This window comes from Suncus etruscus, chromosome 4 (genome assembly GCF_024139225.1).
Source record: "Suncus etruscus isolate mSunEtr1 chromosome 4, mSunEtr1.pri.cur, whole genome shotgun sequence".
Lineage (NCBI taxonomy): Eukaryota > Metazoa > Chordata > Mammalia > Eulipotyphla > Soricidae > Suncus > Suncus etruscus.
Window position 1 is genome coordinate 86,938,046 of NC_064851.1, and position 15,997 is coordinate 86,954,042.

Consider the following 15,997-nt stretch of genomic DNA (forward strand, 5'->3'; position numbering starts at 1 on the left):
CTGCAATACGTCCATTTCTAACATTTTAAAAATTATAACAGAAGTGGATTTTGCTTCAACATATCTGCAAACTGTGAGTAATAAAGGATAGACTTACATTCTGCCATTAAAGTCATTCAGTAACCAGCATGACTTTCTTTCACTTCAATATTCTGTGTCTCTTGCTTACTTTATTCCCAAATTGGGCTGAAGTATAAATAGTGAGCTAGCTGGTAGTAGATTTGTTAGCGTAGATGCCCAGTAGGTTCTTGGGTCTAGCATCACATAGTTCCCTCACATCACAGTGTGAGCTGAGAATTACTGGTGAGTGACCTCAACCTCTCTCAGCACAACTTAGAGCCTCCCTTTCCCAAAAAAGCAGCAAGAAATGATGGAACATATCCGTTATTTTAGAAGATTTGTTCTTCTTCTGAAATAAATTTTAATTGAATCACTATAAGATTCAATTACAAAGTTGTTCTTGATTGTGTTTCAGTCAGTGTCCAACAACTATTCCTTCAACATTACACTTTTCCCAACACCAATGTTCCAGATTTGCTTCTTAGCCTTCCCCTGTCCTTCCTCTTGCCTGCCTTTATGGCAGACAGCCTTCTCTTGCTCTTGATATATCTTTTTTACTTTCAAAATATTGATGTTTGCAATATGATTACTGAAAGGGTAACAAACACTTTGCCTCTTTCAAAATCCAGTTCCTGTTCAGAGTGATCCTTTCCAAATCATTCTCTAGTATGACTGTACTTTCCTTTGTGGCTAATTTCCTACTGCATTTTTTTGGTTATTACATTTACCTTGCACTCAAAATAATTTTTTTAATGATTGTTATTGAGACCCATGTGAATGACAAGTCTTTCACAGTTATAGTTAAGGTGCATAGTGACAGTGAATTAGAGCAATTCCCCACATACAGTGTTGACATTCCTTCGCCCCTGTTCCCAGCTTCATCCCATACGTCCACCCTTTGCTCCCTGGACTGCAAATGAAATTTTTTTTTCTTAGTATAAAACTTGTTGTAGATTTTATTCTGTTGTCCTTGACTTTGGATTTGGTATTTAGATCTACTGTTGTCTTAATATAAATTAATGAGTGCTAGAGTTGGTGTGGGGATGGTGAGGCCTTTCTGGGCTCGATCCGGCTCCCACAGCCCCTATGATCTGACAGGTCTGAAGGTTTCAGGGTGAGGGTGGAGAGATTCACAAAGCAGACAGATAAAGTTCCAGGAGTCAGCCAGCTTTATTTCACAGTCCCTACCGCCATGTACACCTCCTCATATGGCCTCCATACTAAGCCTTTTCTTTGCAGCTACTTCTCTACTCCTTCTTAAAGGAAAACATCTAGGACATATCAATATCAATTTAAATAAAGAAAAAGGGGAAAATAAAAAAATTAAAAAGAAGCAGCAGCAGCGACACACCCACAATATACAATTACTAAACAACACAAAAAGGGGGGGGGAAGGACAGCTGGTGTGGCAAGGTTTGGTGCCTTATTTTCTCAAAATAATTATTTTTCAAAAGAATTTTTATCTTTAGTCCTCAGAATGCATGAAATATCACTACCAAGATTCCACATAGATCTATTTACAACAATATATATTTCTTGTTTTTAAAATACTTCAGCTTTCTAACATTCTTGTGAGACTAAACAGATAAACAATACAAAAAGGTGCTCTTTATCTATGTTCAGACTGTGTTAGTTGATTGGCTCTCTTCCAGTGTCTGGAATTGGTGCTTTTGGTGATTGTGGTTAGCAATATGAGATAACAGATGGCATGTCACCATAACTGGCTCTATGTTTGCCTTCAATGCAAATATATTGTCTACTTATAGACTTTTCCATAATTTCATGTTATGAATTTTCTTTCAGAATACTCCAAAACCCTAGTTCTCCAAGTTTTTCTGAATGATTTATTATGACATTGCCAGAATTGCTCCCCATCTACTTCTGTTCAATATTTGTGGTGATTTATCAGAAGTTTATTCTATCCTTAGTTCTATCTAACTAGATAGTAACTTAGATTGAACTGGTTGTAAGAAAACATTTTACTGGTTAGTTGGGTCTTAAGTAGAACATTTCAATAGAATTCAAGTAAAATTCTAAAATGTTTTTCTGGAGGCTAAGATAAACATTTTTGATGTGGTAGGATTATGAAATAGTTTTTCAATATCATATTACCAAGAACTTTTTATTTCTTTTTATTTAATTTTTATTGTGTCCAACATGAGTTACAAGTATTTCAGAGTAATATTTAAGTGATAATAAGGGGAATTCCCACCACCAGTGTTGTCCTCCCTCCATCCCTTTTCCCTGCATGTATCCCACTTCTTCCTCATTTACCCCCCTCCCCCGGGATACTAGTGTAACTGGTCCCCCCCTTGTACAACTTGTTTTAGATTGGATATCAATTTTGTTGTATATGACTGGGTTTGGTGTTTAAGTCTGATCATTTTTTTATTTCCACAAAATTTTCATATGACTGTCTAGTCCTGGTACCTCCCATTTTCCCTTCAAATTATGAGGCTGAGCAAGATGATTTTAGTAATGTGGTTCTGTTAGAAGTATAAGAAATGAAAAGGAGAAGAAGAAAAAACTCAAGAAGGAATTGTCTAGGTGTTATAAATATGAATTTAGAAGAAGAGAAGGGGAAAAGGGGGGAAATTTAATAAAACAACAGAAGAGGAAAAAAAAAGAGAACCAACAAAGCCTAACAACAAAATACAAAAAAAAAGGAAAGAAAGAACAAAGAAAAAACAAAACCTGCAACTATGAAAGACAAGCAAAAAAGGAAGAAAGGAAGAAAGAAAAAAGAACAAGAAAAAAACGCACAAACATTCATACATACAAAAAAAGAAGAAAGAAAAACGAAAAAGAAAAGAAAAAATCCAAGTCAGCAACTACTTTAAAGGGTTTGTGTTTCTTCTCTTGCCATTTTTTTCCTAGGCACAGTAAATATTGGGGAAATTGGTGAAGAAATTCCCTTGACATCAGAGATTCAAGGGTTTCTCTGGCCTTGAAACATACTGCCATGGGAACTACTACAGGCTCCATACACGTTCATTTTCACATCTCAAAGTCTTTTTATGGTGACAGGAAAATTTCTGCTCAGTTGTAGAAGATAATATCAAGCCTCTGTAACTAGAGATCTTGGTATTTACATAGGTCATAGGATGAAGGCCAGGAGAGAGATTTTCTTTATGGTTCTAGAGGGTCTGTTCCATCATTATTTTGTAATCTGTCTTCTGCAATTAGTGGTCTTGGTTTTTCGCTCAGATCCTTGGACAGAGTCTTAGAATTGTTCAGTGTGTTTCCAGAAGTTCTGCTCAGTCACAGTTGTCAAAGGCAGGCCTCTGGCATTTGAGATTCTGGTTTTTGCACAAATCCTAGATCGAGGCCCAAGCTAGGACCTTTCTCATTGGTCCCACCATAGGTTCTGACTGGACCTTGTTTGTCTAAGTCAGACTCGTTTAGTTTGCTATTTTGGTTTTTGCATAGAGCAAAGGCTGTTATGTCTTTTGGTTTCATCATACTGTTAGGTGATGATATATAGCAACCCACTCTTATATCAAGTTGTTGCAGTTTCCTCATGTCAGAATGCCGTATCATAACTGAAGCAGGTTGTTGCCAGGGCAGTATTAGATATTACCCAGGGAGGAATTTGTGTCTTTGTGTTGTAATTGGGACACCTGTTGCCCAGAGCTTTTTATTTTGTGCATTTGTTTATGATTTAGAAAAGTGAATTCTTATTTTAAAAAAGGTGTTATCACAACACCATCAAAATTACTATATAAACATCTATATAGACTCAATGCAATTCCTATTCAAATTCAGGCATCATTTTTTAAAGACTTAGAACAATCAATTATAAAATTCATATGGAACCAAAAAGACCAAGGTTAGTCAAATACATACTGAAAAACAAAAAGGATGGCATCTCTATACCTAACCTGAAGCTTTACTAGAAAGCTATAGTGATCAAAACAACATGTTACTGGAATAAACACAGAGTTTCATACCACTGGGTTAGAATAGAATATCATGGATATACCCACAAATATATGGTCAACTAATATTTGACAAAAGAGTCAAGAACTTGAAATGAAACAAAGACAGTCTCTTCAACAATTGATATTGGAACAACTGGATAGCCACCTGTAAGAAATTAAAGATTGATCCATACCTCACACCTTACACAAAAGTCAACTTCTTTTCTTTTTTTTAAATTTACCTCTAATCATTTGCTTTATTGGATAAAACTGCCTGGGCGGTCATGCGAGAGTGCCAGCTATCTTGAGGGAAACTTGTTTTAGTTAGTCTTTCACCCCTCTACCGAGATTGGACAACCGATTGCTACGGAACTCCACCAGAGTCTCCTCTGGCTTCTCCCTGCCCAGGCATATTTCACCATCTTTCAGATGAACACCTGAAATTGAGCTCCAACACCCTGGGCCTGGAGGGCAAGACAGGCCAGTGGTGTGCCCTCAGTGGACTGGAGAGGCCTCGGGATCCCACCTCGGCCTGGCCGCAGGGACCTGGACCCCTGCACCCCACCAAACCGCCAGCTCCCCCCGCCCAAAGGTAGTAAGAGGCAGGTGGTGGAGAGAGACCAGGAGCAGCGTGGACCTTCACCTTCTTTGCTTTCTGGCGAGCCACTGACTTGTGCACTTGTTAGACTCCTTGGTCTGTGTTACAAGACTGGTCGGGAGGGTGACCAACAAAAACTCAACTTAAAATAGATTAAAGACCTTGAAATGAGACCCAAATTTATAAAGTTCATTGAGGAAAAGTAGGCAGAACACATCAAGACTTATATATCAAAACAGTCTCTGATGATAGAATGCCAATGGCAAGAACTTTACCATCAAGCCTATATAAATGGGACTATATCAAACTAAAAGTTTCTGCATGGTGAAAGAAACCCTTGTCAAAACTAGAAGTAAGTTAATGGAATGGGAAATTTTTTTTCACTCAACACAGCATATAAAGGGTTGATATCTAGACTATACAAATCACTAAGACAGGTGAGCTCCAAAAAAATCTAATAAAGCCATAGAAAACTGTGGACAAGAAATGAATAAACACTTCTTTGAGGAATACTGAAAGATGATCAATAAACACATGAAAACATGCTCACCATCACTCATTATTAGGGAAATCCAAATCAAGACAACAATGAGGTGCCACCTTATACCAGTGAGGATGGCACACATCAAAAATAACGGGACCAATCTCTGTTGTTGAGAATGTGGTAAGATAGGAACTCTCATCCACTGCTGGTGGGAATGCTGCCTGGTACAATCCCTATGAAAAACAGTATGGAGAGTGCTCAGTCAACTCAGAATTGAGCGGCCATATGACCCAGAAATCACAATCCTGGGCATCTATCCCCCAAGACAGAAGCACTATAGTACCAAAGTACTATGCACTCCACTATTTATCGCAGCACTTAGTACATCAGCAAGATTTGGAACCAACCTCTATGTCCAACAAAAGATGAGTGGATCATGAAGATGTGGTACACAATGGAATACTACATAGCAGGTAGAAATAATACAATCATGGATTATACAGCAACATGAATCTATCTAGAAAATATTATGTTGAATGAAGTAAGCCAGAAGAAAAAGCATAAATACAGAATGATAGCACTTATATGAGGTGTTGTGTATTTTTTGTAATATTGTTTTTGCCTGTCATCCCACCTGGATCTTCCAGGTGGGGCAATTAAGGAAATAGTAAAATAGCTTTTTGGAGAGGCAAAAGGAAATAGTAAAATAGCTTTTTGGAGAGGCAAAAGGGGCTTTTTTTTTTTTTTTTTTTTTTTTTTTGCCAGAGCTGACGGCTGGTTCGGTTTGCTTTTTGGAGCTGGCTACAGACTGACAAAAGTCTCTCTTTGCTGAACCTTTGGTTTCCTAATCTTTTGTCTGTGTTTATTATTTACCCCCGATATTATTACCAAGGTCTCCCCCAAAAGAAGAGATGGAAGAATGGGATTTAATTTAACTTCTAGGAGCTATTTGTGGACTCAGAAACAATAAGGAGTTTAAATTCCACCAACATGAGGTATTTAGAATATACCAATATTCCAAGAACAAATACAATGGTCTAATAGGGTAGAAACTCCAAGCACCATCGTTGTCAACATTTAGTGAAGAGAAGTGTTCAAATCAAGTGGAAGAGGAGCAACACAAAGCCTGACTATCCATTATACCATAAAGAAACCAGCAACAATGAAAAAAGTGGTTTAAAGTAAATATGTATGCAATCAGCCTCTAACTACAAAGGCCTATAGTAATACCTTATGGTATTTATCCACAAAACCAGGAGAAGAATATGATTGGAAGCCAGAGATTCCAGCTGCATTGATTAATAACAATATGTTTTTTTACAATATGTTTTAATGCCCTGATCCAAAGTAGTTCTTAGATACAAAGAGTGGACACCCTAATTTTATACCTCAGTGTTCAGTCATACTAGATACTGTATACAGTTTGCATTATAATAATGTCCTGGTAAAATACTCCAATTTACTCTTTTTCTTTGGTTTATGTCCTCTATTATGATCTAAAGCATATAATCATTCAGTCCACTGAAACAGTCAACGTGAGCCACAGACTTAAGTTACAGGGCCTACTCATTGTACACGTTTTGCCAAAGCACAATTTCCTTTCTCTTTCTTTTTCCTACTTCTTCTTCTTCTTCTTCTTCTTCTTCTTCTTCTTCTTCTTCTTCTTCTTCTTCTTCTTCTTCTTCTTCTTCTTCTTCTTCTTCTTCTTCTTCTTCTTCTTCTTCTTCTTCTCCTTCTCCTTCTTCTCCTTCTTCTTCTACTTCTTCCTTCTTCCTACTTCCTTCTTCCTTCTTCTTTCTTCTTTCTTCTTCTCCTCCTCCTCCTCTTCTTCCTTCTTTTTCTTCTTCAGGTTCTTTTCTTTTTCTTCTCCTTCTCCTTCTCCTTCTCCTCCTCCTCCTCCTCCTATTCTTCTTCTTTTTTTCCATCTTTCTTCTTCTTTCTTCTTTCTTCTTCTCCTCCTCCTCTTCTTCCTTCTTTTTCTTCTTCAGGTTCTTTTCTTCTTCTTTCTTCTCCTCCTCCTCCTCTTCTTCCTTCTTCTTCTTCTTCTTCTTCTTCTTCTTCTTCTTCTTCTTCTTCTTCTTCTTCTCCTCCTCCTCCTCCTCCTCCTCTTCTTTTTCCTCCTACTCCTTCTTCTTTCTTGTTCTTCTTCATCATTATCTTCATCATTAACTAAATCTATTTAAACAAAACCCACAGTGTTAGTTTCTCTTTAGGAAAGGAATTACATAAGATGCAGCGGACATTGCTACATAGAGTAGCCACCTCTTTTAGTGCTCTAGACGCAAAAACTATGTGTATCCTAAAATGCTCCAGTCATTATCTAACCCTGAAACCTTTATTTAGCAAGGCCCACCCCCATCAGTGATAAAGTGCCTAGAAATTGGGAAAACCTTCCAACTCCTATGCAACTGCCCAATTTCTTTAAATTTATTTTTACTGTATTTATTTTTTTCTCTTCTCTCTTATCTTTTATTCTCCCTTCCTCTCTTTCCTAACACATATATATGATAATTATTTATCTTAATTCAAGCATTTCTTAAGAGCTCATACCATCTAATGAGGGTCAGACCTCTAAAAACAACTTAAGAATAAATCACTAATGTATGTCTTTATGTGGGCATGAGTATATAGACAGAGGGCACATCTCTGAGTGCCAAACCTGAATTGTTAAACAATCCTTTCCTAAAGTATATAGTCCCTCCTATATATGATCCCTCCTCCTCTCTTCAGAAATCCTTCTATTCCTTTACCCCTGATCATGATCCAATATCCCTCCTTACTTAACTCTCTTTACCCTCAGTTCTTAACTCATTAGGGACTGAGACCTACCTCCTGCCCCAAAAAGCTACCACCCAGCTCCCAGAGCAAAGGTACACCCTCTCAGCCCCACATCTCAGTCCCTGGCAAGAAACTACAACCAACACTCCTTCTGACTCATGCTTTGTGGCCCTCCTTTTCACCCCCGCCCCAAATGTGGACTGTGGCATGAGACTGGACGCTGCTCCAGGTAGAACCCCCAGTGCAAGAACTCTATCCTATCCCTTTCTGCTGCAAATCATTTGTCAAACTCAAAAAGACCAGGGTGTATGATGAAAATGTGCCCTGGATTTTACCCCCCACAAGAATATCTCAAAAGACTTAATGGGGAAGCCTTTATTTCCTTTATATGTTTAATGCCTCTATAATACTACCTCTTAGTCTGTTTATTACCAAATGTAAGGTAGTCTCATATATATCATTTTAAATAACTTTTTAAATTACTTTTTATTTATTTCTTCTATTATATATATATGTGTGTGTATATATATATTTTTTCTCTTCTTTAACTTCACCTGTTTTGGTTCTGCTCAGCACAAAAACCTACAAGAAAAAGTCTTGCCACGAATAAAAGCTAAGGTCAAACAAGGGCACAGAGAGGGTGTAGCCTGACATTCTCACCCCCAATGTACCAGCAATAATATGGCACCATTACTTTTTGCAAAGGCATACAAAAAAGGGGAAATTTTATGTATAGAAACAAGCTCTTATCTACTAGGGATAAGAACCCATAGATTTTATAATAAAGGGGTGCTTCTCACCCTGAACATGTGTTATGTGGACCCAATTTAGACTCCAGGTAATTAGACAGTGACGTCTAATCTCAAGCCCTAGATTCCAGACATAGCACCGACAGAGCTTCCTGCAACAGCACTAGGAACAAATCTCCCCTCGGAAATTCCTAATACTGATCTAGCACCATCTTACACCAGTCTTGATATGACTCCTGACAACAAGGAAACGGTAATTATTTGAGCTAAGACCAGGTTGTCCTATCTCATCACCTAATGATAAGATAAAATCAGAAGACACATTGCCCTTTGATCTGTGCAAAAACCAATATTGCTAACTACAGAAGACTGACTTTGACAACCATGACTGTGCAGAACTTTTCCTGGGACCAATAAGAATCTCATAGTCTAGGCTTTGGCCTACAATCTGTACAATAACCATGATATCTAATTCCAGTGGCTTGATTGTGACAACTTTGACTGAGAAGAACTTCTAGAAACATAATAAAAGAGTGATGAGTTTAGTTAGAGAAATAACTACATTGCAAACTATCCTAATAATGAGAATGTATGAGGGAAATAGAAAGCCTGTCTAGAGTACAGGTGGGAGCGGGGTGGGGAGAAGGGATATTTGGGACATTGGTGGTGGGAATGTTGCACTGGTGATGGGGGTGTGTGTCCTCTTATATGACTGAAACCCAACCACAATCATGTTTATAATCAAGGTGTTTATTAAAATATTATGGAAAAATCATTTAAATAATTTAATTATTAATTAATTTAATTATTAATTATTATACTTATATTAGTATTATTTTAATTTAGCATATGTAATAGAGATGCAAAATTGATGCTGATTTTAATTGACCTGCTTTTGATTCTTTGGGGTTTTTGTTGATGTTGTTTGTTTTTGGGCCTCACCCATTGACACTTAGGGATTACTTCTGGCTTTGTGCTCAGAAAACACTCCTGGCTCAAGAAGGATGCTGGAAAAATTGAACTATAGTCTGTTCTGAGCTTGTGCTTTTGAGGCAGACACCTTACCTCTAGCACCACTGCTCTGGTCCCTGTTTTTGATTCTTTTCTATCATTTTTCCTTATTTTTAATTATATAAGTCTGAACAAATAAAAATTCAAATAAAATATAATTGTTACTATAAAATTTTAGAACCATATATAAAGTTAATATTTAGAAATAATAGCAAATTTTAGAAACATTTCTAAATCATATAATATATTATATATTACAATATTACACATTATATATTGTCATATTTATACTTTAGCAACATTTAAACACATTTAAAATTTATAGCAGATCATATTTATTTTGCCCCATTATTATTTGAATCACATTATAAAACCTTAGAAGAGTCCTTCAGAGAACAAGATTATTTTTGAAATTAAGAAAATATGAAAGAAGGGCTGGCGAGGTGGCACTAGAGGTAAGGTGTCTGCCTTGCAAACGCTAGACAATGAAGGACCATGGTTAGATCAGCTGGCGTCCCATATGGTCCCCCCACGCCAGGGGCAATTTCTGAGTGCTTAGCCAGGAGTAACTCCTGAGCATCAAATGATGTGGCCCGAAAAACCAAAAAAAAAAAAAATTAAAAGAAAATACGAAAGTACTGAATGTAAGAGAAAGAAAAAAAATAAAAATAGGAAGGAAAGGAAGATCAAAGAGAGAATAAAAATGAAAGAAATGAGGAAGAGAAGAGAACAGGAGAGGAGAAGGGAAGGAAAGAAGGAAGATAGGGAAAAAGAGAGGGCAGAGGAAGAGGTGGGCGGAAGGAGGAGAAAAGTAGGAAAGAAAAAAATGGAAGAAGGAAATACAGAAATCAGAAAGGAAAGAATAAAGGACATCCATTAAATAATCTACTAAATATTCTATTAGAAAATGTTACAGAATAAAAGTTGTAAAGTTGTCAGAAATCGTATGATCTCGTTATTAAAATCAAGGACACTGATCAAATTGGAAGCAAAACTTGCCATTTGTTAAGAAAACAAGTGGGATCAATTTCTGAAACCCTCTTCAACCTTAATTTCCTTATTTGACATGGTATTATCTCCCTTGTAAAGTGTTAGAAAGGTTGTTTTAGTTTCCAATTATTATAGGTTACCCCCATTTAAAATAGTATTAATAATAACTCTACAGAGTTTCTTTAAATATTATATGAAAATAAATGCCAAAAAATTAAAAAAATAAAAAAGAATAAATACCAGGCATAAATGGAGTTTTTAATATTTATAACACTTGTAAGTGCAAGAAATCATTAAGTTCTAAGTGTATGAAAAGAACTTACTCACTCTGTACTTATAGGAGAATAATTATGGATACTGATAAATATTTACTGAACTTTAGAGGATACAATTTACAACGTACTGCGGTTGATATTGAACAACTAGAACATCTTAAGGATTTTGAAATTAGAGATGATGATGTCTTCGTAACTACATATCTCAAATCTGGTAAGTTTCAGAGTTTGGGGCCATGTATTACACACTTCTCTGTCTTGATAATAAATATGAACTATTCCCATGAGTTTTATGTATCTATTTCCTGTCTTGTTTTTGTGTAACATGTAGAGATAGAAATATTAAATATGAAAGGGACTTTGAACACTTAACTTGCTATATTTCCTACAAAGAAAAAATAAAAGAAACGAGGCTCATAGAAATGTACAAAGAATAAAGTTCCATAGAATTATAAAAAAATGAAGTTTGAATAAATATAAGAAATTAAGAAGTGGAAGGATTAATATGAGGTTTTTTAAAGGAATTAGAGAATAATGATACTCCAAAGAGAAAAAAGGAACTTTCTAAATTTTATTATTTTCAATTTTAATGTAAGTTACTCACAAGCTTAGATACATTCATAAGTCTACAAAATGCATACGATAAATTAAAATCTCAAAGTGCCTTAGCATGTTTAATTTAATAGTGAAACTTACCATAAAAATTAACTAAGACTCTTACACTTGAAGCTAGTGTTCTCCCTTGAACAAATATCTCGGTTGTCTCTGTTTCTTTGCTTGTTTGTTTCCACTCTAGAAAAGTCTCTGTTCTCTCTAAACATGTAGTTCTCGCTCCCACCTTGAATATTTCAAAAAACATTCGAAAGAAAACTTTCTTGATTCATCAAAAGCAAGTAAATAAATATTAAAATTTAATTCTCTTGAGACCTAAACTTTAACAATTTGTATTTAAATAGGCTTGTTAAAAGGCCGGGGGGAAAATATAGTGGTACAAGATGCACACTGGGTCTATTGGTGGAGAAAGGTTGATACTGGTAGTGTAAATGGCCCTGATTCTTTATATAACTTAAATTCAACTATGAAGGACTTTGTAGATCAAAATGGTTGTAATAAAATAAAATTAAAAAAAATAAAATAAATTAAGTCAAAGTTGAAAAAAGATTACTTGTTTTTACAGGTACCATCTGGACTCAGCAGATATTAAGCTTGATTTATTTTGAGGATTATCGTAAACAAACTCGAAAGATGAAAACAGCTGAATTAGTCCCCTATCTAGAATACAGCACTCACAGAATAGACTTCCTCCGAAGACCATCACCTCGCCTTTTTAGTACTCATCTACCATATTATTTGGTACCAAATGGTCTCAAGAACAAAAAAGCAAAAGTATGTCATAGAAATTGCATTTGGTAGAAACAAAAATACCTGCCAGTCTCTTTTTTCCATTTGGACTCATCCAAAGCCCTTTAAAGTGACCATTCCCTTTAAAGGGATAGTTCCCTTGTATATATGATGAACTAGAGACAGAATATGGGGTAGGTGCTTGCCACATGCTTCCCAGGATTACTCTAGCAGTCCTGGAAGTCACTGAGCATGGAACAACTCTATATGCTCAGGTTCTTCATTAAACTGGTGACCTGTTGGGTCAGTATTTTCTGAAACTGGCCCTTGGCTTCATTCTCATCACTTGTGAGACTCCAAATATATATAAAAATAAAATATATTAATTTTATGCAAATACATATTCCTACCACATACATATTTTGCTTTCTAATTACAAAATGCATACGTTTTTTAATTTTATCAAATATTATTTAAAATTTTTAATAGAATTTTATAACATAGTGGTCAAATATTTAAGGAATGCTGATAGACAGTATTTGTAGCAAAGAAAATAACAAAATAACAGCTATACATATTTACATTTTCCCTGGTGAAATGTTTTGCTAAAATAAACTTTTCAAAGTTTCCAAAGATTTTTAAGTTATTTTTCTTGGGTATTATCTACTTGCTTTCATAGTCTATCAGTTCATCCTACATCAAATGCATATAAGATTTTTTTCTTTTCATATGCTTTCCAAATCTTGGAATTACCAATAATTTGCATATATGTAAATTTTTATGAACTGGAATGTAATTTTTACATATTTGCACATTTTAACGTATTTTAGGCTATGTATATTTTATTAGAAAAATAACCACAAAGCCTTTTTGTAATTCCACAATTAATTATAGCCGAGGTGTTTAAAAATTAGTTTAACTCTAGGAATTTTGTTTTGTTTATAATCTTCCTTTCCTCCCACCTTTAAAGATTGTTTCTAAATTAGGTGAGTTCTTAAATAAAAATTTATTGTGAGTTTAAGTCAAAATAATAATTAGCAGAAATAGAAAAGATTACAAAGAACTCCATTATATATATTACTTACATTCTAACTTTTAAGAAACATGATCTTCTCCAGTGTGAACAAATTATTTTTTTTATTTTTGCTTGTCGTAAAATGAAGGCTATTCTTCTTTGCTTAATGACTCTTTATTATTTTATCATTGCTCTCTATTAGGAAAAGAACTTTGTAAATTGGCTAATTTATGCATGGAAGTCACTAAATTGTCATTTAGCTTGCATCTGTTGTGTTGAAATAACTTGAACACTTTTAATTACTTTTAATTTGAAAAACTTTTCATCCATTTGCTCTATTTTTCTTTTATTATTTTTACAAGATATTTAGTGGGGCAAATGTTTTGATAAGGCATTTTTAATTAGAGATATTATGTAGAATTTATGTTTCAAAATGTTTTATCATTATTGCTTTGAAGCCCAGTTTATCAATCTTTTTTTCATGTCTTTTAGCCCTGTGTCATGCTGGAAGCACTTTCCCCACTTTAATAATTGGGCAATTTTCTCAAGCTGTCTCTAAATGATCATATATTCATTATATACAGTCATACATTTGCTTTAGACACAAATTATAATCCATATAACATCATATTATTTGAAATATAATTTTTGTTTGCTATTTGGCAAGAATGTCAGCATTTAATGGAGATAATAGAGCAGATAGAGTGTTTGCCTTGCATGCATACAACTCAGTCTCTCATATATGACTCTGACACCCACAGAAACAGTGATTTCTGAGTGCAGAGCCAGAAATAAACCCTGAGTATGACTGAGTATGGCTCCCCCCCCCCAAAAAAAAAAAACAAAGAAAATTTCACTGTATCTCCATCTGATTTCCTGATACCTAAAACATTTTTCTATTCCTAGAGTTTAAATCTATATAAAACAGATTTTTGTTGATTGATATTAACTTCCTAGTCTTAACATTTTTTGTCATTTTCACAATTTCTATATTTGAAATTGACTTCAGAAAAACATATGCAGATAAGTTCAATACTCTCTATTTTTATTGATGTTTACTTTTTTTTATTTAATTTTTTGCTGAAGAGCCCTAGTAGGAAGTTCCTTACTTCTAAATTCCAAAAATAAGCACTATTTTATTATAATCTTGCAAGAAATAAAACCCTCAAATTAAATGTAATTAAATAATTACATTCTATATATTAATTGTATATACCTAGTACATAGAACTAGAAATTTCGTGATTTTTCTTATAAATTTTGTATGAAAATACATTTATTTTATCTTTATTTAAACCCTGTGGTTATGAGTTATAAGTTATAAACAGTGTTTTCTTTTACAGATAAAGTTGTTCATGATTGAATTACAATCGTACAATGTACAACAAACTTCACTCATGCACATTTCCAGCACCAGTGTTTCCAGTTTTCCTTTCACCATCCCTGATGCCCTCTCCCCTTCAGTCTCTGAGCATAAATTTTCTTCTCTCTCTCTCTCTCTCTCTCTCTCTCTCTCTCTCTCTCTCTCTCTCTCTCTCTCTCTCTCTCTCTCTCTCTTTCTCTCTCTTTCTGTCTCTCTCTCTCCTCTCTCCTCACCACTCTCCTCTCTCTCCTCTCTCTTTCTCTCTCCTCTCTTCTCTCTCTCTTCTCTTTCTCTGTCTGTCTCTTTCTCCCTCTCTTCTTTTCTTTCCTTTTAGACACGTGTTTGCAATTCAGTGTACATTTCCCGCCACTACCATCATTGATCCCAATCTTCACCCAACCTTCCCGGTCTGCCATTGGGCAAATATTTTACATCTCTCTCTCTCCCCCTCTCTCTCTCCCTCCCTTCCCCTCTCTCTCTCCCTCTCTCACTTTCTCTCTCTCTCGTTCTTTATTCTTTTTTGATACTGTGGTTTGCACTATTGCTAATTAAGGTGAACAATATATAACAGTTTATCCCCCTCAGCGCCCAGTTTTGTCCACCGTGATTTGTTCCTATCATCATTGTTACAGTGGACCATTCACTACTCTGACTGCTTTCACTGTCTTTGTGGCAATCCTTCTACCATATACTGGTCCTCCTGATTCTCATCTCTCTCATCTCTGGGTTTATTACCATACTATTATTTTTCTTATACCCCACAAAGGAGTGAGATCATTCTATGTCTCTTGGTCTCCTTCTGAATTATTTCATTCAGCATAATAATCTCCATATCATCCATGTAAATAAGCAAGTCTCATGACATCATTTTTCCAAATGGCTGTGTAGCAGTTTCTTTAGCCACTCATCTGATTTTGGGCATTTGGTTGTTTCCAGATTCTTGCTATTGCAAATAGTGCTGCAATGAATATAGAAATGCTGAGGGATTTTTTGCATGGTGTTTTATTTTCCTAGCATATATACTTTGGAATGGTATTGATGGATCATATGGAAGCTAAATTTCCAGTTATTTGAAGAATATCCATTTTCTTTTTTTCAAAAGTCTGCATTCCCACTAGCAATTAATGAGAGTTTTTTTTCTCTCCTTATCCACATTGCACTGGTTGTTCTTGTTCTTTGTAATGTGTGCCAACATCTGTGATGTGAGATAATACCCCATTTTTGTTTTAATTTGCATCTTCCAGATCATTAAAGATGTGAGACATTTTTGATGTGCCTTTTCGCCATCTGTATTTCTCCTTTGAAGTAATATTTGTACATTTCTTTTCTTAATTTTTGCATGTGGTCAATTTTTTCTTATTAACTTCTTTCTATATCTTAGATATCAACTCTTTATCAGATTGGATTATATGAA

General features: G+C 35.1%; 1 protein-coding gene across 1 annotated transcript in view; it reads left to right on the forward strand.

Moving 5' to 3' along the window:
• Window positions 1-67: 67 nt before the first annotated feature.
• The window catches only part of LOC126006054 (amine sulfotransferase-like), a 32,276-nt gene continuing 16,346 nt past the window's right edge, over window positions 68-15,997 (forward strand). The window contains exons 1-3 of the mRNA XM_049771385.1: window positions 68-73; window positions 10,931-11,079; window positions 12,043-12,251. Of these exons, the coding sequence (XP_049627342.1) occupies window positions 10,941-11,079; window positions 12,043-12,251 (348 nt within the window). The 5' untranslated portion in view covers window positions 68-73; window positions 10,931-10,940. The remainder of the gene's footprint in view (window positions 74-10,930; window positions 11,080-12,042; window positions 12,252-15,997) is intronic.